This window comes from Artibeus jamaicensis, unplaced genomic scaffold (genome assembly GCF_021234435.1).
Source record: "Artibeus jamaicensis isolate MK-2021 breed Jamaican fruit bat unplaced genomic scaffold, CSHL_Jam_final contig_851, whole genome shotgun sequence".
NCBI lineage: Eukaryota > Metazoa > Chordata > Mammalia > Chiroptera > Phyllostomidae > Artibeus > Artibeus jamaicensis.
In genome coordinates, this window is record NW_026521986.1 from 17,662,242 (window position 1) to 17,689,358 (window position 27,117).

At 40.1% G+C, this 27,117-nt stretch overlaps 1 protein-coding gene across 1 annotated transcript in view; it reads left to right on the top strand.

The window, feature by feature from the left end:
- NRXN3 (neurexin 3) overlaps positions 1 to 27,117 on the top strand; it is a 1,496,747-nt gene that overhangs the window by 1,302,114 nt on the left and 167,516 nt on the right. The window contains exon 17 of the mRNA XM_053673404.1: positions 17,900 to 18,071. Within this exon, the coding sequence (XP_053529379.1) occupies positions 17,900 to 18,071 (172 nt within the window). The remainder of the gene's footprint in view (positions 1 to 17,899; positions 18,072 to 27,117) is intronic.

Sequence of the window (27,117 nt, forward strand, 5' to 3'; positions counted from 1 at the left end):
GTACATGTGATGGGAAGAACAGAGAATTGGATAAAAAGATGCTGGAGTCTTTTTTTGTTTGTTTGTTTTTTACATACCATATGACTTAGAGAAGTTTATCTTTGGCTTTTCTATTTGTAAATCTTAGATTTGTATACAACTGTGCAAAATATGTGTCCCCTTCCTTACCTCCCTCCAAGAGATTAATGAGATGATTTCCAAGGAGCACTTTGATTTTATCTGATAAAAGAAATAGATAAGTGTGAAGTGAAGCATTTCCTGCTTCTATTGAAGTTTTAAAGAGAGTGAAAACGTCCTTTTAAAAATTATCACAGTAAAATCTAGAGGGAAAAAGAGCCATGTGCCTTTAAAATCAAATCAACAATTAATGCAGAGGACCTAATGACCTTCTGATGTGTGTAGTGTGCATTATAATTTACCAGGCCTTTTTACATATATTATGTCAGTTGGTTCTTATAACTATTTTCTATAGTGCATGGGATAAGTGCTTTTATTGCCATTTAAAATATAAGGAGGCTAATACTCAGAGAATACCAATACTTATATGTTAGTTGATTCCTATGGAACAGTCCAGGGTTAAACTCAGTCTGTATTACAAGCCCAAGTTCAGTGATCTTGCATCTGTTGACGTGACAGCATTCAAATTGAACTACCCATGTTCTGTCCATGTTCAGCGTGAAGTTTAAACTGTTCCATTATAAAGCCTTCTCATATCACTCTATCTTCTCATATCACTCTATTTCCACATTCCTTCCTGTCCCTAAATAGATCACAAGAGATCCACTGAATTGATAAAAACTCCCAGATCATCCTCTCAGGTGGTTCCCTAGAAGCCTGAAGTGGGTTCCCTGTATTCTCTTCTTCTTTATGGCAGGCCTTTACAATTAATTCCAGTTTCTATTCTTGATACTTCGCACCATCCATCCCATCCTTGGGACTAAGCATCAGCACAAGGAATATTTGAAAGGTGAATGATTCAGTTCATTTTGCAAACAATGCCTAACACCATATCTTATACACAGTAGGTACTCAGTACAAACATGCTGAATGAATAACTAGACAAACAATGATTTTGGATGGGGCAGAAGTACAGAAAGTTTGGAAAGACTATTGTCAACCAATTGCTGTTTCTGATAATAGAAGATCTGAGGTCCAGACTGAAACATTGGAAATTTGCCCAGCTGGCAACAATAGAGTTACTGGCACTGACAAATAGTTTTGCTGCATTTTCTACTTGTAGGACAGAGTCCCCCCCTCCTTTTTTTTGGTCTTTGCAACTCCACTGGGACCACCTCCCACTAGTGCTACTTTGCTGGAGGCTTGTGATATGTAAGACAGACAAAAAAACCCAAGTGAATTGAGGAAGCCTGTTAAAAGCACTGATTTCTGTGATGTCTCCGTTTGTTAACTAAATTGTAGGTTGTATCGCTTGGCCAGAGACAACTGACAGGCAACTCTGCCTGAACAAGTGGCATCTCAAAAATGACACATATACTTTCATTTCATTAGAAGCGGTGGGTGTCATTATTGCCTAGGCCATCACAGTAAATATGGTGATTAAATGCATCCCCTAGAATTTGGGGCTGACAGCGTATATAGTTGGGCTGTGCTAGAGAATCCAGGCTGGTGCCCTGATGTAAATGACAGAAAAGCAGATCTCTGGGTCCCTTAAGAAGGAAGCAGAAGTTCGTGATGTAAAGGAAGTTCCAGGGGCCTGCTGAAAATCTTACCAATTAGGATCATAATTTCTTGGCTTGTAAATGATATTTAACATTCTTCTCTCTGATAATTTTCTTGCACTGCAGTGTGCAAAACTCCAAGACATCTGGATCCAACATCTGCATATTGCTAAGATTTTAGCAGTCAGAGGAAACAGTGGTAGTTGTTAACTGGTTAATATGAGGCAGCTTCATCATGACCATAAAGTGAACATTTTGAAATTCCCAAATGTGTAAACCCAAAATAACAGGCCTTCTTTCAAGGCATGAGCACTAGCTCTATAGCTCCTCTTAAGGGTCCATCTAAATTGGTAGGGTTGCTTGGAGAGGGTTCATTTTGGCTCCTGGTATGTTAGAAAAGGGATGGTCCGCCATCTATATTATGCTATGAAGCAACTGCTGTTCCTGGAAAGAAGTACAGAAAGTTTGGGGTAATGAAACACTGGGGTGGCACACCTTGTGCCTTCTCTCCCTAGGTGGTTGGATTGGCTGAAGGGCCTGCACGTGTAGGGCGAGACCACCTCTTTCTCTCTATCCTATTCAGAGGACTCTTTTCCCTGTGTTGGGGATATACAGGCTGCTTTAATCTTTGCAGGGGGCAGTGGGAAAAGGGAACAGGACTAGAAATATAAGTAGGAAGCCTGGTGCATGGGCAGGTCCACATCTCCTCCCAGACCCATTCCCCAGTTCAGCTCCACAAGCAATCAAGTTAGCGGGTTCGTTAGCCTGAGTCTATTTCTCAATTGGCTTTAAATTCAGAATGGAGAGGCCTATGATTTATTGCCCATTTAAACCTCAACATTACGGTAGAATAGCAATTCTGTTTTTCTAGCTGTTATACCGCAATGAACGTTTCTGATTTATTTGGGGAGTATGTTATATAACTGAAATAATTTTTTTTCAATATCATGGGCTGCTCAAAATTAAATGGTGGTTCTAGAGCAGTGGCCTACATTAAATTTTTGTTGATGGTTATAGCCATCCAGATATATGAACTCACAGAACTAAGAGTGTGTTTGCATAAAATTTATATGTACCTTTCTGTATTGATGATCTGCTCTTATGCAACTTTCAATAATGAATTTTATTATTATTCCATTTGCCAGCATTTATTAGTCTTATTGTTTATTGGCTAATGTACAATTCCTACTGGTGTGTTTCTAAGTCAAGGTGAAGGTAGATACCACTCTTCAAAGTTCAGAGGAAGTCTGTTTTGTTTAGATCAAACCTTTGGACCTGATCTAAACAAAGGACAGGAGGCTGCCCAACAGGGATTGATTTTGTTGTTGAGCTTCAGTCCATGGAAAATACATTAAAACCTTGAGCTGAGCCCCTCTCTGAAGCAGCAGTGTGGTTGTTACAAGTTGGCAAGCACTTTAGACATGTGTGTGTAACCCAACCCTGCAAAGCGGATGGGATCTAAAATGCCTTGAGCATCTTCTGTTATGTGCTAGATGCCAGCCTAATTAATTTTATTCTCATAAGCAGCTTTTGTGGTAGGTCTTATCTTCCCAACTTTGAAGATGATAAAATTAAGGTTTAGAAGGTTTAAATAATTGGTCAAAAACTCATAGTAAGTGATGGAGTTCAGATCCAAAGACAGATCTGTCTTTCTCAAAAGCTCCTGATTGTTACCATTAGGCATTAAAGAACAGAAAAGTCTGCATGGGGCAGTAAAAGTGATCAAAATAGAATAGGGTATAAGAAAAATTATTTTTTACCTTTTAATTTCTTGAATACCATGGTCCCTTTGATGTATCTCTTAATGGGTTTAGAAAAGTTACTAGTCATATGGCTATAAAAGTATTTCCATTTTCTCTCTACCCTACTATAAACAAAAAAACAGCAGGGAAAACGTGATACCTGGCAGCCAACACTGACCTTTGCATCTGGTAGACGATTGGGAGTCGTGGAGACTGGTGACTTGGAAAACGTGTGCCTTTCTCTCCAATCAGCTCTGATCTTTGCCTTTTCAAAATGCCAGGGTCAATAAGTTTTACCATTTTTGAAAGAACTTAGAAATCTAATTATTCTTGAAAGCCCTTCTGATTTTTAAATATTGGAAACTAGTCCACATGAACAAAAATACTACGTTACTCCCCTTAAAGAAATAAAAGATTATATAATCTGAGGGCCTGAACTAGGCTGTAGTTTCTGAATTTGTAATCTCTGCATGACACAGTGTAGCTGTTAAGTATTACTAGAGAAAAATAACCAGTAGACAGAAACCAAACCCCAAACAGATTTCACTGCCCTTCCAAGAAGTGTGTCCCCCAGATTCAGCAGCTGTACCCCTCCAAGTCCTCACTCTGCTCTTCCCCAGAGGTAGAAATTAGACCTGTGTGCCATACACACTTGAGACTTCGATGCCCTGGGCACTTACTTCTGTGTATTCCTTGAATAGGCTTGGATGTCTGGTGAGCAGAGGTGGTATAGTTTATCAGCAGTCATCCTTTGGCTATTTAATCAGAAATGCATCCAGCTGTCTGATAAAGAAGGCATCTCTGCTTGTAACTAGGTTACTAAGGTGTTTGCCTGCAGTTATTTGCCTGCAGAAATTTTCTTAGTCAGTTCAAGGTAGAATGGCAAGAAATACAGGGTGGAGCAAAAGTAGGTTTACAGCTGTTTATTTGCAAAATAATACAATAATAAATAAATAAATAATACAAGAATAGACTCTGTATTTCATGTGGTCACAACTGTGAACTATTTTTATCTGACCCTACACTTCTATGTTTGAAAGTCTGGGAATTTTTTTTTGTTACAGTTCAGATGAGGGATGGTAGATAGGTTTAGTTATACTCAGCTAATCCCTTGCCTGTATCCCTATTAGTACTTCTTTTTCTCTCCCTTAAGTGTTTCCTTTCTTCTGACCTTCATCACGACCTTCATGTATCTTCATGAAGATACATGATACAGTCACTACCTTCATGATACTTGCATGTGTCATTGGGAGTGTACATGCCTAGGTGGTAATAGTAAGCTAACTATTTGCTGCTAAAACATGGGTGCTCTAGCATTGCTAGGATGATGTCTCCCCTGATGGCCCCTGAACCTCTGGGCCAGGATCAGGTGTAAGTGCAGCACAAATTGTTGCCCTTCTAAACAGCTAAAGCTCTTTCACTGGAAGAGAGATACCTACAGCAGAAAGCAAGGGAGTTAACAGCAGGGCCCACTTGGGAAATAAAGGATTTTATTTCTATTTATTTTGAGCCTCTAGTTTTCTAAATCCCATAAATGTAATTGTGCCATCAGCAAGGAAACATTTGCCTGGAGATTTGGGGAGGGTCCTCTGGGCAAGAGAGAAAATATTCTCTAAGAGTTAGCATGTTTATGAACCTTGAAAATGTTTTCTTTTTGTTTGTATATAGTGGGCCCTGAAAGTCTTCCTTAACATTCAAAGGTTCTTGTCTTGGCAAAATCAGGGATGTTTTAGAAAGCAGACTAGCTGATTGTTATGCCAAGCGTTTCCTTGTTTTCCCTTTTAGTGATTGAATTTCATTGTCTTTCAACTTTCTAAACTTCCCCCATTCCTTCTTATGGCCTCATCTGCATCTACCTAAATAAGTCTTACCTAACCACACTTTTTTCCCTCCATGGGCCTAATTCTCCCAAATAGGGCATTTTCTGTCCTGAAGGGCACATGAGAAATCCTCTACCTCCAGTCATTTTGACAGTTTGCAAGAACTGAGTGTGGATGTCTATTTGGAAACATTCAATGGGAATATTCTTTATTTAAATTAGGGAACTGTGTGCTCATTTCTGTTTGTCTTTTATCTTCATTTATTGTACATTAATTTCTTCAGTGCCTCATATTTTTCAAATTGCTGTCACAGTAGTTCTTGGTTTACCTTCATCATCACCCAACAAGCTCATTGATGCCATCCTTGTCTTACACACAAGGAAACTATGCCCAGCACACTTGTGACTTGTCTCAGCTGTGTTCAGTGCCATTGTCCTTTCCACAATACCCCTCTTGAGTGCCAAGCAATGCTGAATATATTTTCTAGCCTCTGATGGGCCCAATAAAGTACCTTATGCACAGGGTATGACCCATAGAAACTTGATTGCAAAATTTCATGACTTGACTCAGAGTTAATGCAACTCTGATTTGGAGAAACAAAGGTACTGTTTTAAGGCTATAACTGTGTGTAAAGACCCTGGCATTGGCAAGTTCAGTACAAATTAAAAATGGATAGTGGTTGCAGTACACACTACTCAGAGGTGGACCAAAAAGACATTGAAGGGGGGATGACTTCCCAAAAAACAGAGCTGGAGCCAAAAATCACTGCACTGAGGAGTGTAGAAGAAGGTAGGAAAGTGAAAATGAATTTTTCTGAAAGTCTGGCATCTTGAATACTTCAAGGGTTGAGTTGGTGTTTAATGAGAATCAAATGGTTCAAGGAACTGGCAATGGGATAGAGTGGTGTTCAACTCCAGACTTCAGTTTGAATCTACACCGAACAAAGCAACAGGGTGGACTGTGGGCTTTGGGAATGGAACACTGAACCTCTCACCCCCAGGTCTACAGAACAAGTTCTCCTCAGGCCACATAGCCTTGCTGTGTATCCTGAAGACTGTTGAGTAGACTATGTGAAATAAATAATTGGCATGATCCCTTGATCATGGTCATTATCCACATTTTCAAAGCACTACCAAAACAAAATCGAAGCAAAGATTGAAAAGGAGAAAATGAACCATGGATGGAGATATTGCACTCTGCTCTAAAGTGTGGCTTGGTGAGAAATGTCACTGTGTCAGGATCTCAGCTGAACATTTACTGAACCACCTCAGTGGTTCAATAAATAGAAAAGGAGATATACAGAAATATATTTCTGTAGAAATATATAGAAAATGAAAATGCATTGTCTACTTTCACAGTGCTCATGGTCTGATTGAGGAAGAGAATGATTCCATTTAAAAAGTAAAATGAATAAACCCAAACAATCAACTTCATTGTTAGATAGATGCTCAGGAGCTTGTGGGATAAATGGAGTCAGCTCTAGTTAACTCAGGATGGCTCTGGAAGGACATGCATGTGGAATTGTATTCAGTTCTGAATACATATGGCCATTGGCTAGAAAAGCTGGACTGTCTAGCTAAAGGAAGTCTCTTTGTGATGTAGGAAAGGGCACTTCATTCAGCTTTGGGCTGAGCCAGGCCTAGGAGATTGGTCCTGTCTTTAGGTCAATCCTGGATCAATGGTGCCCTAGTTGCCAATCAGTTGCATTCCCTGGAGCTCATGTTGATTCTGGATCATCCTGATGTTTCATTCACTCTGGAATCTACAGCTTGTTCTGAGTCAGGTCTGTGGTTGATTCACATTTCTTTCTGTGGAAGTAAAATCTCAGTGTTTCTACTGATTATCCTGGTTCTGTCCACAGGCTGGATTAGAACTGACTACAGATGCCTTTTGATAGACACAGAAGGGTCTACATTCTCCTAAGCCAGCATTATTTTACTTTAAAAAAGAAACTAGCTTTCGGGTATGTTAAGTTTTACACATACAGGCTAACACACACATACAACTCTCTTAACATTTTATTCCTTAGGCTTTAAGATAAAGTCTTTGAACATCTTTATATCAATAATAAAGTTGTAGTACACCCAAAAAGAAGAGAGAGAAGAGAGAATGTTTATGCCCTTTGAACATCACAATGTGAATACTTCTTATTGTGTATGGACTTATGATAAACTCCATGAATAATCCGTGTATCTAAAGCTGTTGCTGGCCCCTGGATGGCTCACATATTGTTGAGGAGTGATGACTTTGTAGTTTTGCAGGGTTATTTTCCCCATTTGGCTGAAATTTACTCACTTTACATTTTGGCATGTATACTAAATTCAAGTAAACTGAGATGTGTTCTCTAATGATCCTATCAAAAGAGCATGCATCTTTGAAATAATTCTCAGTGGTAGTATGTTGGATGCTTTTCCAAAGGCATGAGTCAGCTCCCTGTGACATGTTTTCAAGTCTCCCATTTGGATTACTTTTACTAAACTTACTTGGGACCCAAGAAAAGCATTCTTCTTTCCATATTTCTGCTCAGGTGGCCAGATTAGTCTCTCCTATGGTGGCTGCGATGCCAGACTGGAGGCCAGCAGGCCTGCTTCTCCCAATGTGGTGCAGTGGTTTAAATTTAACTTTCTTCCCCCTCTGTTGCTTTTATTATGGTGCTTGGGGTAGGTCAGAATCAACCTCTTGAATTAGAAATGACACGATCCAAGAGAAAATGTTACAGTGGTGATAGTAGACAAAGAGAAGGACCATAAACTATCACCTGGATAAAATACCTAGCTGCAACACTATCTCCGGGACACACACACACCAGCGTCTCTGCGTGCAGACAGCCACTGTTGATATATTGGAGCCTGCTGGCCATTTGGTTTACAATAACTAGGAAAGGAAAAATGAGCCCCTATTTCAGTGTGTTCATCCTAAGATGATGACACAGTAGAATCTCTTGCAGCTAAACCAAGAGAGCTCAGTTAATCATCATTTATCATTCAAGGGACTCCTGTGTCCTGCAGATGCATCAGAGCCCTGGAGACTAAGATATCCATTGGGTTGCAATGCTGTTCTCTTCCCTCATTCCGTCTAGTGTAATAACTGCAGCCCTGGCCTCAGAGTGATATGTGACTGGCTTTTAGAGTCCCAAGCCTTTAACGTGCAGTGCACATGATTCACTCCACAGAACTAAACAAATTTTCAGAAAGAAATGTCATATCATTATAATTTTAATAACTTTACAACTTCGCTCCATCTCCTCCATTACCAGACTATTCCTAGCTACCATCATCTTTTGCCAGAAGCCTCTAATTTATTTCTCCATATCTGCAGCAGCCCACCTTCAAACAGTGTTATGTTGAATTGATTTTAGTATCTAAATCACCCTTAATGGAGTCCGAGATAGATTAGTTCATGACTAAATTGGGTGAATTTTTCCACATTTTGTCTTAGCTTATTAGAAGTGTGCTGTCTCTACCAGGTAATAGTTGAATGAGCAGATACAGGCTCCCTTCCCATTTGACCTTCCCACTGATACATCAATTATTCTGAATGCTTAAACATAAGCTGTTGGTCAAAAACTGAAAAAAAATTGGCTAGCCTTAAATTATGCAAGGTTCTGTAACAGGGGTCAGCAACATTTTTCTCTAATAGGCCAGGGAGTAAATATTTTAGGCTTGCAGGCCACATGATTTCTGTTGCAACTGCTACACTTTGTTGTTATAATGCAAAAGCAGCCAAAGACAATATGTAAATGACTGAGCACAGCTGTGTCCCAATAAAACTTTATTTACATAAACAGGCAACAGTCAGATTTGGCTCACAGTTTGCTGACTCCTGCTTCTGGCCGATCTGCCTCCTACAACTTTTGCATACCCAATCTGCAAAGGCACCATAAAAAACGCAATAATCTACATTAGATTTTCTGATAATCACAAGAACAGAACCTCTCAATTCTGAAGTGTATCTAGTAAGTCTCTTTCTTAAAGCTAGAAAATGATAGAGAGTTTAGCCTGGGAATTCATCTATGGAAGTGACTGAAAATCGCTTCATTAAACCAAGAATTCTTGGTTGGTACTTATTATTCACATAGGTCCATTCACCTTGAAGCCGTGATGTTAGCTCAGTCTGTCACTTGAAAGACAGGTAAGCAATAAAGGACTTTGGAGAATTGCTAAAGGCTTCCTTGCAACTACAGAATAGGTCCTGAAAGGTTACTGGCTGTTTACTGGTCTATCTTCCACCTGCTGTGCATCCTCAGGCAAGACTATCTAGTTGTGAGAGAGGGAATTTCTCCCTTGAAGCTCACTCAGAACTGATCACACACCTTTGTGGAAACTGATTAGTCTGCAGTGAAGGCTCAAGGGACTGAACTGGAGTTGGGTCTGTCAACTCATGTCATTGTGCCAGTAAAGATGTACTGGAGGACTGACTTTTTTGAGGCTGAAGAGCAATTACTTAAAAGAGAAGGGGTTATGAAGACCAGGTAGGGAAAATAACATAGGCCATGTACTTTAGACCTGTCATTTTCTGCCCTTGTGAGCTTGCCTACTACATTTACGCCTATAAAACGGGCCCCTGAGCACAACAGAGAGTAGGAGGAGTGGCTAGTGGTGATCTGCACATGTTCATTTCTCACCCTGTTCTTTGGGAGCGAGCACACAATTTTAGATAAAATAGAGAATATTGTGCAGGTGTGTGCAAACTACATGCCCTGGTGTGCACAGGTGTGTTGTTTGTGTGTTCTGTGTCTATGTGTTACATGCACGCATATGTGCTTTATAGGAGGAGTATTGTAGGGAATAGGTTGAAATATATAGGTAAATATTTGTAAAACAGATTCTATCATGCAGTGCATGCTTTATGGACATTTGTTCAGTGACTGAAATTTTGTACTTCCTCATGCAGTTTCTCACTAGTGGCACTGTTGGTATCATGGGCCAGATATTTCTTTGTTGTGTGTTATTGGATATTAAGCTGCATTCCCATCCTTGCCTGTACTCATTAGATGCCAGTAGCATCCCACCCACAGTTGTAACAACCAAAAAGGTCTCCAGACACTGCCAAATGTCTTTGGGCACAAAATCACCTCCAGTTGAAATCACTACCCTGGTAGAACCAAAACATTACTCTAAGGAAATGATTCCAGACTTTTGCAAGCACCTGGAGGGTTTGTGTGAATACAGATCATTGGGCTCCACTCCAGAGTTTCTGATGCAGAGGGTCTGGCACTAGATCCAAGAATTTGTATTTCTAGCACCTTCCCAGGTGCTGCTGCTGCTGGTGGTCCCAGGACCACACATGGTAAGCATGTAGGTAAGGCGTAAGAGGTTCTGGACCAATTCTAGGTGATTGAAAATGTGCTTCCTAATTTTGAGGGTTATGATTACTGTAAGCACAGGGCTTAAGGTCTGTTTATGAAGGCCATCAGGTAGTTTTCCCACAGCTGTGGTAGAGATTTGAGGGGAAAGCAAGGCGTTTATGGGAGATGTTTGGTCTGCACTGAGTTTCAGTCAGCACTGCCCTGCCAGCTGTCACCTGGATCCTGCCAGGAGACTGCTCCAGGTCTTAGCATAACACTGGGGCTCCTACAGAAATGAACTTTAATTTTTGCTTTGTAGTCATACTTAACTACCAAAGAAGGCAGTGTGACATCAGGGTCTGGGAAGAGAAGTGAATGTTGAGAGTGGATTTGAAGGACATGATGGCTCAGGATGTGAGTTTGTGGCCAGCAATTATTAGAGCTGTGGCTCCGACTTGCATCTTATTTATTTGCACCAGCTGTCTTGTCCTTTCCTGATTCTCTCCTTTAGGTCAGAGTTCCTGTTGTCCTAAGCTGTCATCTCAGCTTCCTCTCACTCTCTTTTTTTTTTCCTTTGCTTGTAGTTAGAGATGAAGCTGTCTTGAGCTATTTATCAGTCTTATCTCTCTTGGCCCTCTGTAAATATTTCAGACTGTGGATCTAATCCGCTTTAATTGATTGACCTCAGGCATCCAGACATCAGCAAAACACCAGGAGAAGCACAGCTGCACTGGGGGAGAGGTGGATGCAATTTTGCTGGGTGGGTGCAAAGGTCATTGAGACCTGTGCAAATTCAGGAAAACAAAATTAGTTTCCAAGCCATTTATTGTGAATTTTCTAGGGGCAATCTATATAGATTCTGGAGTTGATGATCTTAAGTGGGAGACGTTTGTTCCAAATAAAATAGTGTTCTGTAGGTCATGTGCAAAATGACTCATCCATCCATATTAAGACAGATGTCTTAATATTTCTCACCCAGTTATCCTATCAGCATAATCACTATTATCACCCCACCACCGACATCATTGTTTCATCTCCCTTTTAGAGCACGTCAAAATTTGCCAAGATTGTATTCATTTCTCTTAAGTACCATTTAACAAAGGTGTTTTTGTTGTTGTATTTGTATTGTTTTCTCATTTTTTATACAGATAGCTTGAGATGCAAATAGTAGAGGGACCTACTCAAGATCACCCGGACAACAAGATGCAGAGTCTTGACTGGGCTTTGGTCTTCTAATTCTAAATCTTAAAAGCTCCTGGAACCCAGAGCAGAAAAGGCCCCCACCCCCATCCCTAGCCCTTCCCTTCACAGCCATACTTAATCTCTTCAAGGGAAGGGGACTCGGTCATTGCCATGGGAAGACAGGGAAAGTCCAAACACCCTCCGAGCCCCATAGCTGGAGACTTGCCAGTCAAGGTGATTTCTGATGGGCTTATTCCCCATCTCAAACTTCTTGAAGCAGAGACCTGATCTCTTATATCTCTTGAATCCTTTAATAGTGTGTGCCTCTGCACTCCCAGAGTGTACCTTCAGTGCTTATTAGCTAATAGTTGTCCTGGGTCTTGAACAAGGAGATCATAACATTGCCAGAATGGACTGATGCATTTTACTGAAAAACAATAGTCACAAAAAGAGACTGTACTGTGTTCTAATGCAGTGTTTTATCCTAGAAAACTTCAATAAAGCCCCAAATTATCTCATGCATCAAGTAAATTGTGCATCATCTTTTTTAATATTATACTGATCACATATATAAAGCACAATGAGACTATATGTTTTACCTAAGATTTATTGCAAAAATGTCTGAATATAGACAGCAATTCTTTACTTTATCCTATAGTATTCAAATCCTATTTAGCCTCCCATGACATTAGCACATTTTTCACAACCACACATTCTAATTCATTATTCATTGATTCACTTACGCACTAAGTTAACAAACATTTACTGAGTAACTGCTAGAGTTCCTATATTTGAGATACCCACAATTAGGTTAGACAGGTTAGGCAGCAATAAAGTATACTCCAATTGCAACATGTAATACATGTGACTGAAATATAATATGATGGAAAATCCACAGGTTTTAAAGTCAGACACGCCTGAATTCTAATCTTAAAAAGGTCTCCTATTACTTGCTGAATTCACAATTCTCTCACTCTCCATCTTTAACCTATAAAATATGAAGGGTAATTTTGAGAATTTGAAAATCACTCTGTAAAAAACTATTTTTCAAGCACCTACTCTATCCATCAAGATAATCTGGGTTATGCTGCAGCAACAAACAGCTTAAAATATTTGGTGGCATCAAGCAATCAAGCTTTGTTTCTCAGTCATGTTCTGTGTCCCTTACTAGCTGGCTCATTGCCATCCTCACTCAGTGAGCCAGACTAACAAAGAAGCCACTACCAGCAATTTGCTGGGTGGAGTGGTTGAGAGAAAATGGGAGAGCTCCAGCAAGTCTCACAACAGCGATTAAGTCCACGGCTCAGGAGTGACACCCAATTGATCAGTCAACACTGGTCTCTTGGCCCTATACCTTACAAAGGGACACAGTGGTTGTCCTCTCTTCCTGTGAGCCCATAATGGGAAGACAGAAAAAAAAACATGTAAATGCTGCCACTGGGAACTTTATTTTTTATGATCCAGACCCTGAAATGGGTATGGTAGACCAGGCAATGTCTGGACCCAAGAGGGATCACATCCATTTGTGCTAATGTTCTTGTGTTCCTGCCTCACACGGAACTCACGGATTCTGTGGGAGGCCTGGGAGTTAAGACATTGAGAACTGCTTCTTTTGCATGTCTCCCTGCAAGCATTCGAGAGTCCCAGCTCTGTTCCTGTCAGCTACAATTTTCTGAACTAGTGAATGGTGCAGTCTGCCGTCCCCAGGTGCACTCAGGAATGAATGGAGAGATTGCCTTCAGGGAGATCTTTATTCCCAAGGATTTTTCTTGCCCTTGTGTATTTTTGTTCCTGAAATGTGACCTCAGTGTGGCTAGCATCTCCTGGGTCACCTCCACAGCATTAGCTGTAATGTGGCTTGTGGAGGTCCAAAAAACTGGAACCTGACTACTTGGAGAAACTAAGTGGGCTCATAAACAGTCATTAGTAGTGAAGAATGACTGACTGGCTCTTTCAAGACAGCTGTTTGCTGCACCATTCAAATTTATTCTATATACACGTGAGGATTCTTCAGTAATGTCTTCTGATTTACCACTTGTCTTTGTTTTTAACATTGAGGAAAAACATACATTGAATTGACTGGATAGTGACTTTAATAGTGATGGGTATAGAGATATTAACGTCTATAGTCATAAATGGAGCTGTTTTGGAGCTACACTTTGCTTGTCTTGGAGAGGCTTATAAAAGGCACCAAAGGACATGAAGAGAGAACAACTATGAAATCATGACAGGAACTCAGCCTTGTGAATCTTATTTTGTAATGCTCCATTTGTTAAAATCTGCATTTATTTCCACCATATTTCTTGATGACAGGGTGGCCATACCAACAGCTCTTTAGCTCACACCACTACTTTAAGCTACCCTAATAAAAGGAAGAAAGTGAAAAGATGACTGGCATTTACTGAGATCCCAAGCACCTGCCAGGTGTTTCACACCTATGTGTTTCTCTAAAATACTCACAACAAGCTTCAGAGGTAGCTTTTCCCCTCATCCACATATCCCTTTTATAGTAGGACAATCAGAAGTTCAATAACTTGCCCAAGGTCATACTGCCTTCAGAGTCAGAAGTATTATTTGAATCACGCTGTACTAAAACTCATGTTTATTCTGTTGACCAAATTAATTTCTTCAGTAGTTAGTGTCATATATGGTCAAATGACTGGATGGTTTCTCCTCCTAATCTCATTTATCTCTTATATTTGTATAATAGTTTATTATTTAAAAATGCTTTCATATTAATCATATCATTTTAGTCTTAAAATAGCCCTATGAAGTATGTAAAACTAGTATCCTGTCCCCATAGTATATTATTATGAAATGGATCAGAAAGTTAAGTAACCTGCCCAAGGTCTGTCAAGGCTGACTCTAAAGCCAATGTTTTTCTCTTTTTTCTCTCTTACATCTTCTTTTTTCTGGTCACATGGACCATGAGAGTTTATTTTTATGACAGCTAAGCATGATCGATTCAAACCTGGGCAACTATATGGGTATTGGCCACAAGGCTCATAATGAGCTGAGACAAAGCAGTTAGCCACAGATTATAATGCCACTGCAGTGCCATGCCAAATGACAAGAAGGTTGGAGTAATGAAATTTTACGCGTGTTAAGAGACCACATCTGAGGTTGAGCACAGCCACATTGACCGCTGGAGGAATCACAGTGAAACATCTGGGGAAGGGGAAGGGTCTGTGTGTGCTAGGAGGATTCAGAGCAAGATCTCTCTGAAACAGCGATTATGGTGGCAAATGTGTGCAGCCTCAGATAAGGACCAAATATTTATTCTGGCAGAGATTAAATCTTTTCTTTCCCTGAATCTATTATGGATCTTGCAGAGAATCTGCCCAAGAATATATGTCGCTGATCAGCCAACTCACTGAGCCAGAACTGTACTTTGCCACTGCTGTGGCTGAAAAGCTGCAGAAGGCTGGTTAAAGGTCTCCTCTCTCTCTCTCTTAACTGTTCTGCATCCAGGATTAATTAGTGACTCAGAGATGAGCTGAATCATCAACAGTCCCTTCCCCACATCCAGGATTTATACAGTGACTTCTCATTGAAGAACAGGGGTACAATGAACAGCCCACATTTGTGGGGTGGGCCAAGGAGCAATAGCATCTGCAGTCATGGTTTCTTAATTCCCCAGCCCTTTGATTCCCCTAAACAGATTCTGACTCAGGTTGCTATAGCTTTGCTTAATTAAGGATGAGTGTAACTTGACTCGGTACTAACATACATACACCCTTAGAAATAAATGCCAGTTGTTTAAGTAAGAAAAAGTCATATCATCATTTCTGAATTCCTAGAGAATTAAGGAGTAGGAATAAAATGGATCATATTGTTAATTATGGGTATAAAAGATGCAAAAACCCTACCATCGGGAACATTTACCCGTGCATTTTGTTTAACTACTAGGAACTTTGCTTTGTGCAGGGGATGTAGCGGTGGCACTAAAACAGAACAAAACTGAGAACACAGTGTCATAGTAAACAGGGAATGAAGAAATCGTGAGTACATGTAGCTACCCTTGGGGACGCACCCACATCACTCTGCTCAGAGATAGAACGTGGGAGTCTCAGTCATCATCTTTCAAGGCGAGCCATGCTGCAGGGCACCAAGGAAGCAGAGCTGTTCATCCTGTTTCTCAGTATCCCTGCATATGGAAAGCAGCCTTTTTTGATCAGCCTAGATTCCTAAATACTTTCTGAGGTCAAGATTTCTGGGTATCTTCCCATCCTTTTGTTGGGTATATGATGTGTTTCACATACTAAAGGAAAATTGGAAAGTTGAGAAAAGCCTGTCATGAAAAAATAAGTGAAGGATACACAAAACTGTATGAAGACAAGTGCCTAAAATCTCACCAGAAGTCTTAATTTATAAACTTTAAGCAAAGTAAGTGCTTAGTAAACATTTTATTTATGTACTGAATAAATAAACAGATGAGCCAAATTATTAAATCTTAGATTCAGTTAAACCTTTCCTACATCTCAGTTCATATGGATTCTGGACCTTCTTCCCCATGCCTTAATCTTCCTTCTTTTCCTCCATCCCTACTCTTCTTCTTCCTTACTTTTCTCTTTTTCCTTCTGCTTTTCCCTGTTCCTCTTCCTCCTCTTCCCCTTCCCCTTCTCTCTTTCCCCCTCACTTTCTTCTTCTTACTCTTTGTTCTTTTTTTTACTTTTAAAAAATATATTTTATTAATTATGCCATTACAGTTGTTCTATTCTCCCCTCATTCCCTTCCACCCTGCACACCCCTCCCCCACCATTCCCTCCTTTAGTTTATGACCATGTGTCTCAAGTTCTTTAGATTCTATATTTTCTACACTATTCTTGCCCTCCCCCCTATCTATTTTCTACCAACCATCTATGCTACTTATTTTCTGTACTTTTTCCCCCCTTCTCCTTCTCCCACTCCCCTGTTGCTAACCCTCCATGTGATCTTCATTTCTATGGTTCTGCTCCTGATCTAGCTGTCCTCTTAGTTTGCTTTTGTTTTAGGTGTGGTTCTTAATAACTGTGCTCTTTGTTCTTCTCCTATTTCTTGAATTAGGAAACAGAAGACCACAGAGTCTGTGAACAAATGTTGTGACTCAGTCTCTTAGAGCATCTCAATTACAACTAAATTGTATTATCTTTTGATATCCAATCTATTGCTTAGCCAATACATCAGATTATTTCTTTACCTATTCCTTCTGCCCTCCTACATGCTGTGATACATTTTCAAGAGAGTAGGAGGGACTGATCATACCAGACCAGTAAGGTTACTTTCATTTTATGTGTCATTGGAATACTAATTCCAAGTCATAGTTGTAACCAATTACTAGAGGAGAAGAGTAAGAGTTTTAATAGCATTATTATTTATGCTTCAGTGTATCACTTCCTAGGAGGTAGATGATATCACCACCTCCACCTTCACCAGCACCACAGTCATAATCTTCATTGCCATAATGTTAAGCTTCTAGAATTCATTGTGTTTTCCCTCCCAGATGTCTTTTTGTGCCACAGAGGTCTCTTCTGCTGTGTAACAGAAAGATATAGCACTGAATACTACATCCCTCTTTGGATCAACCTTAGGAATAGGGATATCAGTGTGTGGAGGGTGATGGTCCTCTGACTCTGGAAACCCCAGCTCAGTTTCCACTGGCCTCTACATCTTTTCTGTGTTGTAGATCTACAGAAAACTGTCATCTGGAGTTGGTGCATCATGCCAGCTCCTCTGCCATCAACTCCTAATTATTCTGTATCCCTCCCCTTGGCCTTGATTCCTCAAAATGTGCAAGTAGGTTTATCTTCCCTCTTTTACCCTACATCTGAATTGTGAAGTGCTCTAGGCCCCAATGTCTTATTAACCTCTCCTAGAAAACAGACCTAACTCACCACACAGAAGTGAGCTTTGCTGTGTTACTACACAGTTGTTAGGTAGTTCTGTGAATCCAGTGTTAATATCCTTTGAGGGCTGTCAAATGATGCAACCTGTATGGTACAGCCTGTGAGAGCAATGTGGGCAGTTTGATACCATTAGTTTTTATGTTTGGGATGAAAGCCCATGGAGAAAAGCAGGATACTATTATGACTTCATGTGAATGCTTCTCTCTGGGTGCCTACACATATATTGAAAGTTGGCAGATCAACATGAAAGAGAGAAAACCTTGTGGTTTGTGATAACTATACCTTTTGCATTTCTTTATCATAGGAACAGGGGAAAATTGGAGTTGTCTTCAACATTGGCACAGTTGACATCTCCATCAAAGAAGAGAGAACTCCTGTAAATGATGGCAAATACCACGTGGTACGCTTCACCAGGAATGGTGGCAACGCCACGCTCCAGGTGGACAACTGGCCGGTGAATGAGCATTACCCCACAGGTACACGTTTTACTCTCAATGACTGTACTCTTTCTGCTTTTTTACTTTTACTTCTAAATGGTAATTTTCTCATGACCATCACTAAATCATAAAACACTGACTATTAAGTGTACATTTCTGGGTTTTTTTTTTGTATGAGAAAATAAGTTATTTCTTTGGGACCTGGACAGTGTAGGGACCTTCTGGAGACTTATTAACTATGCACTGAACACTTTTTGTCAACCTAATACTGCCTAACTGGCTCATACCAAAGGCAATTGTAGGATTTCCAGGGTACTGAAAATGATGAGCAATGGGGGGAACAGCATCATTTTTACCATGAGCTTTATTGATCATCATGGAATAATCAACTTGAGATTTGGGCTTTGAGATACTGTTTCATTAGGTGTGGTTGAAGGTACCATGGCCAGAGATTGCTGAAAGACTATGAAAGGAAGTTGACTGGACTTGAATGAATAAACAACGTCAGAGTAACAGAGAAAAAGTAAGGGTGGGATTCCATTCATTTGGTTGACTTTGGCAATTTTCTTTTCACTTACACTAAGCCTGACTTGATATTCAGAGGTTGGTCCTAGTAGGTGGGAGGGAAGAAGGGTTAATCATCTGTTTAAATTTTATAGTCAAGGAGCATTTGCCAACAAACTCCCAGAACCAGATGGCCGAATCAAGGGCAGTGAGAGGGAAGGTTGCCTTCTTTAAAAGAGATCATTTAAATAATCCTTTAGCTGCATCCCCTGCATGCACCCCCCTCCCCACTTCTCCCAGGAAAAGAACTCTGAACTGCGATCATAAATGTTTCAGAAATGGAAGGGAAAATACTTTGGCTAAGGGCCTTTGCTCCACAATTGTATTATCACCTGGTGGATACGAGAGAAGAGCTCAGAACAATGAACTTTTCATTCATGTGGGCACGATGCTGTCTCACAGTCTCCTACACTCCAAATTTCCCATAATTTCCCCACTTTTATCCTCTCACTTCCTTTATAGTGAAGTGGGCACAGAGATGAGGAAGCCAGAGCACATTTCCAGAAGTCTAAGGCTGTTTAGTGAATAATCATTGTGGCCCAAGAATTTTGAATGACAAGAAGGCTGTGATTATGTTTTCACGCCTACCTCAGTATTATTTTTTAAGCCAATCAGAAATAACTATGTTACTGGGATTTCCCCTAACAGTCAGTCTTCTTATGTCTGGTTTAAGAATTATGGCAGCATCCACAAACAACGTGTAAGACTCCCAGGTCACTGAAGCAGAAAGCCTCACCTGCCCCTTTATCTAACCTCTCAGCCTCCATACAATATCCAGGTCAGCCCTTGCTGAGAGTCTCTTGTCATACTCTTAGTCCTTCTTAAATTAAGTCACGAAAATGACTTCATGCATTTATCTTTGAGCCTTTGAAGAGAGCCAGAGGTTCTAACAGCTACTTTGAATTTTTATCATCATCCAAATTCACTAGACACCAATAGACCTGATTTTTAAATGCGTCTTGCTTAAACTCTGGGGGATGGGGGTTACGGGCAAACCAAAATAGCTTGAGATTTTAAAAGCTGCTTATTTGCCCATAGGAAAAATCAGTCTCTTGCCACGCATATTATCGTTGGCCCTGCTAGTGCTGCTGTAGGGTTTGTTATGTTTTTATTAGGAATTTCAAAGATTTCTAAATTGATATTAACCACTTGCCCTGAGCCAATATAGAATCCAAGAGTTTTTGCTGCCAGCAATGAAAAGGCTCTTTAGTAGTAATTTTAAAGCCACAGATATGCAGGAAAACCAGTGACCCTTGCTGTGTGTCTACCTCTCTGTATCTTTGGTTTCAAATTATGGGTTGCTTCCCATGTCTTCAAAACAAAGAAAAACCTTTCTTTAGTGGCATTGCTTCACACAGAAAACTATTATTACTAGTATCTGCCAGTAACTGTTATTCAGTAATAATAAATGTCATTATACAGTACAGCAGTTATAAGTATGGGCTTTGGAGGCATCTAGCTGGAGGTGGGATGTTGGTGCCGTTACCTGTGAGTCTAACGCAGGCTGGACGAAGACCTTGAAATGCCCTATGCACTGAAATATTTGGTTCCTCTCTCCCCATATAATTCAAAATGCAACACTGATCCAGAAATGTAAGGATATCTAATGGTTCTGACTTTTCTGCTCTGATGATCACGGGTACTTTCAATATATATCAGACTCTTTCTCCCCACATTTGACTTGTGTACCCTGTTTTCTTGGTTCCCTAAAGGAGTGCTTATTCCTCTATTTGGTAATCTAGTTACAAACCTGAAGGAAGTTGTTTAACCTCCCCAATATTTGTTTCCTGGTATGTGAAATATTAGTAATGATAATACTTCCAGGGTTAATGTAACAATTGTGTAAGTCAAACACATGCAAAATGCTCAACATAATTCTGGCTCAATGAAGTCAATATTCAATAAATGTTAACTATAAGGATTACCAAACATTATTTGGGTAGCATTTTTTTTTACTATCACATAGTCACTCATGCAAATTACTTCATCTTTAACTATTAAATCAGATGAAGTAGATATTTTTTCCTCTATATTTCAAATGTAAAAAGAGACCCAGGGAGAGGCTGTGTTTTTCCTAAGGTCACACAATAAACAAGGGACAGAACGGAGACCAGAGTTTCCTTTCTCATCTGGGCACAATTTCCACTATTGCTCCCATAGCCAATTGGGGGACATTTTGACAACTATGTAGATAGAAATGAGCATGATTCTTTTGGGGTGGTCAGGCTTATTCTTTTATTTTAAGTGTCAAGTACAAAGATGAGTATCAATAACCACACTTAGATGATTATTGTAAGATGTAAGAATCCTCTTTTAAAAGAAAAGCTCCTTTAGCTCTGCTGAAAGATTCATTTGTAATGAGTCCAGCTATCCACTTGGCAACAATGGCAATGTGCTTCCATGAAGTAAGTGGAAGAATACCGAGTGTTTAAAGGAGCTCTAACCTCACTTTGTTGCCTAGATTGGAAAGTGGTATTGGAAAGTGCAACCTTCTAATTGTACACTCCACTCTTCCAAGACTTCGTAGGGGTGGCTCACCTTTGAGCTTTGGATACCTTACTTTCTCTCCAGCCTGCTTCCCTGTGAGACTAAAAGAATCCATTTAACAAAATGTAAAACATCTTTAGAGCAGTCTAGCAATGTTTAATTAATCTAATATTGAACTATAAGAGCGGAAATACCCCCTGTATCTGGGCATCTGGGCACAAAACCACTTTGACACAGTTTCTACAGAAGTGATGCATTCTCCCTTATCCAAGCTGTTCTACTTTATTGATGGTAATAAATATAAAAACCATCAAGAAGAGTTCAGGTGTGCTATTTGTCTATTGCTAGCATTGAAACAGTGAAGAAATATGGAGTGGCTCCTATAGAATATTCACCTAAGTTATCTCACTGTGAAATTATTCTCTTGGGACGTTATTCCTGCTCAACAGGTCCCCGTGTACCAGAATGAATGGGTCAACTCCAGAACCTTCTCATGGGCATTTATGGGATTGTATGTGGCTCTGTGGAAACATCCTCTGGTGAAATATTTGGAAACCAGCTGGGCACAGGTCATGTAGCATACCTGCTCTTTGTGAACCAGGGAGGCTTCAAAATGGAAAGAATTCTATAGCCATCAGAACCTTATATCACTTAATTCTGGGAGGTAGAACTCAAAAGCACCTTCTGTCTTTGAACCTGAAAATAGAAAGGCTAAGAAACAGGAGAGGGAAATAAAAGGAGAATCAGCCCCAAGCTAGCACCCAGACACTGAGGAATGTTCTTTTAAAAGCTTCTGATTACTACTGCCTTCACACAATGCAGTGGTGGGGACAAGGGAGGGCGGGTGAGAGGTGAGTTGAGCATGAGAAATTAATTTTAGCCCCAGCTCTAGGCCCCCTGGGAGGCTGAGCTGCTTGGGATTGTGAAAGATCCTTTCTCTGCTCTGAGTGGGTGGCTGGTTGTGTCTTCAAGGCTATTTGCACCCTGAGCCCCACTGTGCAGGAAGGCCCATTCCAGTCCGAGCCCAGCTTCCTGGAAAGGAAGACTGATAACTCAGATATGTAGGACTTCCGTCTTCCCATGGCAAATGGAGCTGAGGAGAGCAGGGTCTCACTTGCTTGTTTGTTTTTTACCTCTTGATACTGCATGCCAAATCTGTTGAAGTGCTCTCTGAACGGGAATTCCCTTCCTAAATCAATGGAGTATCTGCTGATGGCCCCAGCTTAAATCCTATTTGATGACCCAACTCCGAATATGAAAGGGATGTAGAAATGGTTCCCCTTCTGAGACCCTAGGTTAGAAAACTCCCCGCAGTTATTTGAGTGTGTCAAATTCCACAAAATCTTGTCTTTATAGGGTGTATAAGTAAGGACATCATTGTAGCGCTTACTGGTGCTCAACATGCCTTCACATGCATTATAACATTTGAGCTTTGCTCTATCCCGTGAGGGAACTAGGTTTGGTGTTATTATTACTGCCACTCCCATTTTAAGGTTACATCATTGAGGCTCTGAGAATCTAAATAGTTTACCCAATATCACACAACTTAAGGGGGAGAGCCAAGATCCCTGTCCCGATCCTCAGACTGTGCTACCTCAAATTTCCTGAGCATTTTTCTATTTCTCAGAGTCATGCTTTTATTGATACTGATACTAGGCTTTTAGGTTATCATTTTTGTTTAGGTTTTTCCATCAAAAGTATTATCAAGTAGAAGTGCCTGCCAGACTAGTTTAGTCAGTAGTGTTTCTCAGCCTTGGCTGCATCCACAGTTTGTGCTAGATAATTCTTTGCTGTGACAGGCTATCCTGTGTAGGAAGTTCAGCAACGTCCCTGGCTCCACCAATTACAAGCCAGTAGCCTCTCCAATACCAACTGTCTTTGTGAGGGACAAAATCATCCCTCATTGGGAATTACCAAGTTAGAGAAAGTCTCCAACATATTATATTTCAAATGCTTATTATCCTTTACAGTTTATGCAGTATACCTGGAGATGAGAGGAATGTCTCTGTTCACATCTCATCCTAAATTATTGAGACTTCAAAGGGTTAAAAACAAGTCAATGTACTTGACCTGATGCTGACATCTCTCAGGCCTGGGGCTTGAATTAATTCCTAGCCAGAGATTTTCTTTGCTTTTCCTTCTGTCTTCAGCTGCAAACATTTGAAGTCTGGCCACATTTGAAGCACACATTCCACAAGCCCCATCTACCTGCTCACTCACTGGATCAGGCCTAGTATTAACTTTAGTTCAATGGGGAAACACAAAGGTAGTGAAGTCCTGCAACGGGAATAAGAAGTACAAACACAAGCCAAGAGAACAGCCATAGTTGCACGTGGCTTCTAAGACTGCAGAGAAATAATGGCGACTGTAGGGAGCTTACTTAGTGAGTGTGTTTGAATGTTACAAGGTACACATTCTAAAGTCATCTTATGAATAAGTTCTGCCAACATTCTGTCACAAAAGATGGCTATTAATCAGTAAAAACAGTGCATCCTGAATATTTGCACTGCTACATAGTTGCTCTTTCTTAATTGTCAGGAATGGATTAGGGTTCACAAGTAGGTGACTTTCTATTTCCAAGGGACTTTCAATTTGCTGGGGTTGGTCTTTGATGAAAAACATGTTTCAAAACTCTTTTTAATAGATTGTGTGTGGGGGGTGTATTGCTGTATTCTTTGACTTGGTTGCAGATGAGATTCTTCTCCTCATAACGTTTAATGAACTGTGGGTGCTCGGTCCCCCATCCTAGGTCATCTAATGTAAATGGCTGGAATGTGGTCCATGGACCATCAACAGCAGCAGCACCAGCACCACCTCAGAATTTCCTAAAAAACATAGACTCTCTGCCCTGCCCTTGACCCACTGAATCAGAATCTGCATTTTAATAAGATACCCACATGATGTGTGTGCATGGGAAAATTTGAGAAGTACTGCTCCAGGCATTAACATTTAAAAAAATCCCGTGGTGATTTCATATGCAGCTGTGTTTGAGAACTAAAATGTCTTTTTTTGGGACTTCTGCCAAGATGGAGGCATAGGTGGAAACACCTTGTGTCTGCACACAACCAAATTGATTTTAGTCACAAATTAGAGAAACATATGAAAGCTAAACTAATTGAAATGAATGGTAATGCACAGGAAACCAATAGTAATGGAAAGGAGACTGGGACTCAAATCAAGGTAGTAGACCAGAAGGAAGGAAAAAATGACCAAACAGAAAAGGATGAAGAAACAAGATTTCAAAAAAATGAGGAGAGGCTTAGGAACTTCCAAGACATCTTTAAACGTTCCAACATTCGAATTATAGGGGTACCAGAAGGGGGAAAGGAACAGCCACGAGTGGAAACCTTATTTGAACAAATAATAAAGGAGAACTTCCCCAATCTTACAAAGGAAATAGACTTCCAGGAAATCCAGGAAGCTCAGAGAGTCCCAAAGAAGTTGGACCCAAGAAGGAACACACCATCATCATTACATTAGCCAAGATTAAAATGAAGGAAAGAATCCTAGAAGCAGCAAGAGACAAGGGGACAGTCACCTACAAAGGAGTTCCCATCAGACTGTCAGCGGATTTCTCAAGAGACCTTACAGGCAAGAAGGGGCTGGAAAGAGGTATTCCAAGTCATGAAAACCAAAGACCAAGATTGCTCTATCCAGCAAAGTTTTCATTTAGAATGGAAGGACAGATAAAGTGCTTCTCAGATAAGACCAAATTCAAGGAGTTCATCATCACCAAGCCTTTATTATATGAAATGTTAAAGGGACTTACCTAAGAAAAAGATATGGAATATCTTAGCATGGAATAATCCTGCTAAAATAAAAAAGATGAATAGTGAAAGGACAGCAAACTCACAGTTATCAACAACCACACCTAAAACAAAAGTAAATTAAGAGGACAGCTAGATCAGGAGTGAACCATAGAAATGGAAATCTTGTGGAGGATTAGCAACAGGGGAGTGGGAGAAGGAGAAGGGGGGAAAAAGTACAGAAAATAAGTAGCATAGACAGTAGATAGAAAATAGATAGGGGGAGGGTAAGAATAGTAGGGGAAATACAGAATCTAAAGAACTAGAGACACGTGTTCATGAGCTAAAGGGGGGAATGGTGGGGGAGGGGTGTGCAGGGTGGAGGGGAATGGGGGGGAAATAGAACAAATGTAATGGCATAATCAATAAAAAAATGTTTAAAAAATGGAGAAAACACTAGTTACCTAATAGAATTGTTTTGAGGATTCATTGAGAAAATATTTGTAGGATAGTTGAGACAGTGCTGGCCACATTAAAAGTATTCAATAAATGTACGTTATTACTGTTGTCATTATTACTCCCTGCCTGTCAATATCAGTGCTCTTTAGTTTATTAAAACCTCCTTGCAGATGTTTTATTTACCTTGTGAATAAATAAAAATAATTCAAAGATTTAAAAAATAATATAATATGTCTTTTTTTCCAACTGTGCTACTCAATACAGTAGCCACTAACCACTTGTAGCCACTCTTACAATGAGGCTGGTGTGACCAAGGTCCTGAAGGTTTATTTTCACTGTGCAGTTATTGTGTTCTGAGCACTGAGGGAGTTAAATGCATTTTCTCACTCAAGTCTCAGGTCAGTGCTGTGAGACTGGTGGCTGCCACTGGACAGTGTGAAACCAGAATATAAAATACTTTCTCTTATTTCCTTTTACGTGTTTTACATGATGTAACTTTTCATTCACACCATTCATTATATAATGGGCATTTACTCTCACTTACCTTCTGAATTCCTCTAATATAGTTTGTCATCACATAATTACTGGGGTTTTAACACCACTTGATCCGGGGGGGTGGTCATCTCAGGGATGGAGAAATGGTAGATGCTACCATCACTCAGCTAGTTCATCCAGACAGTGTTGGCTGCCATCTGTTGGGCATTTGCTACACACTCCTACTTCATGTATAATCTCATTGAGCCTTGATATAACCCTTGAGGTTGATATGTGTTGTACTCCCCCCCTGCAGACTAGGAACACCTCCAGAGATCTTAGGTATTTACCTGGCTCACAGAGTGAGTGGAAATGCTGCTGTTTCAACCTAAGACCACCTGGCTTACCAGCCCTAGGTTTTAATAGCATTCTGCCCCTTCCATAGATTCCTTTTGGTACCATGAACATATGCATGCTCTGGAAATGCTGGTCTTAACCCAAATCTGGACAATTTAGAATGTTTCTCTCAAGTTAAATCTCTAATTTCTGCCAAGTTAGTAGTCAGCACATCACTGAGCATTTATGATGTCTGCCTTCCTCCAGATCATCAGTTAGACCCTTGAAGACTTTGCCAGCCTCTTGCCTTACATGATCCTGTCTGACCTGCCAGCACCCTATCTAAGCAGAAGTGGTGGCCTTATTTAGATGAAAGTCTATGTTAATGTGTAACAGTCTTACTTGGGGGGTGGGAGAATCACAAGAGGGTCCTTAGTATTATTTTCTTAATTGTTTACCAGGCAAACCTTTCCCTCCTGTGAATTTCCAGCCACCAGGTAAATAACTTTGTATCTTACAAGTTAAATACAGATGCTCCTCAACTTATACTGGGGTTACATCTTGATAAATCCACCATTAAGTTGAAAATACTGTATCTTAAAAAATGCATTTAAAACACCTAACATACCAAACATCATAGCTTAGCCCAAGCTTCCTTAAATGTGCTCAGAACACTTACATTTGCCTGGAGTTGGGCTACTGTTTTAGATTTCTTAATTTCTATGAATAATGAGCATATCATATCCCATGGAGCAAATCCATCGAATAATGTTTTCAAGATTTGAAATATACAGTGGGCACCTTTTATACAATTTTAAAATTGTACTCATTTTTCAGTTAGTGTAATAGAAAAATACTGATATCCTCTCACTCTATGTAAGGCAACTGTAATTACACAAATTCATTGAAATTAAAACAACCAAATATTACATAATTTCAAAACTAGTCTATGTGAATTACAAGGTTTTTTTATGTTTTTTTCCCTTATTGCCACATAGAAGCTCTAGTTTAGGTAGCAA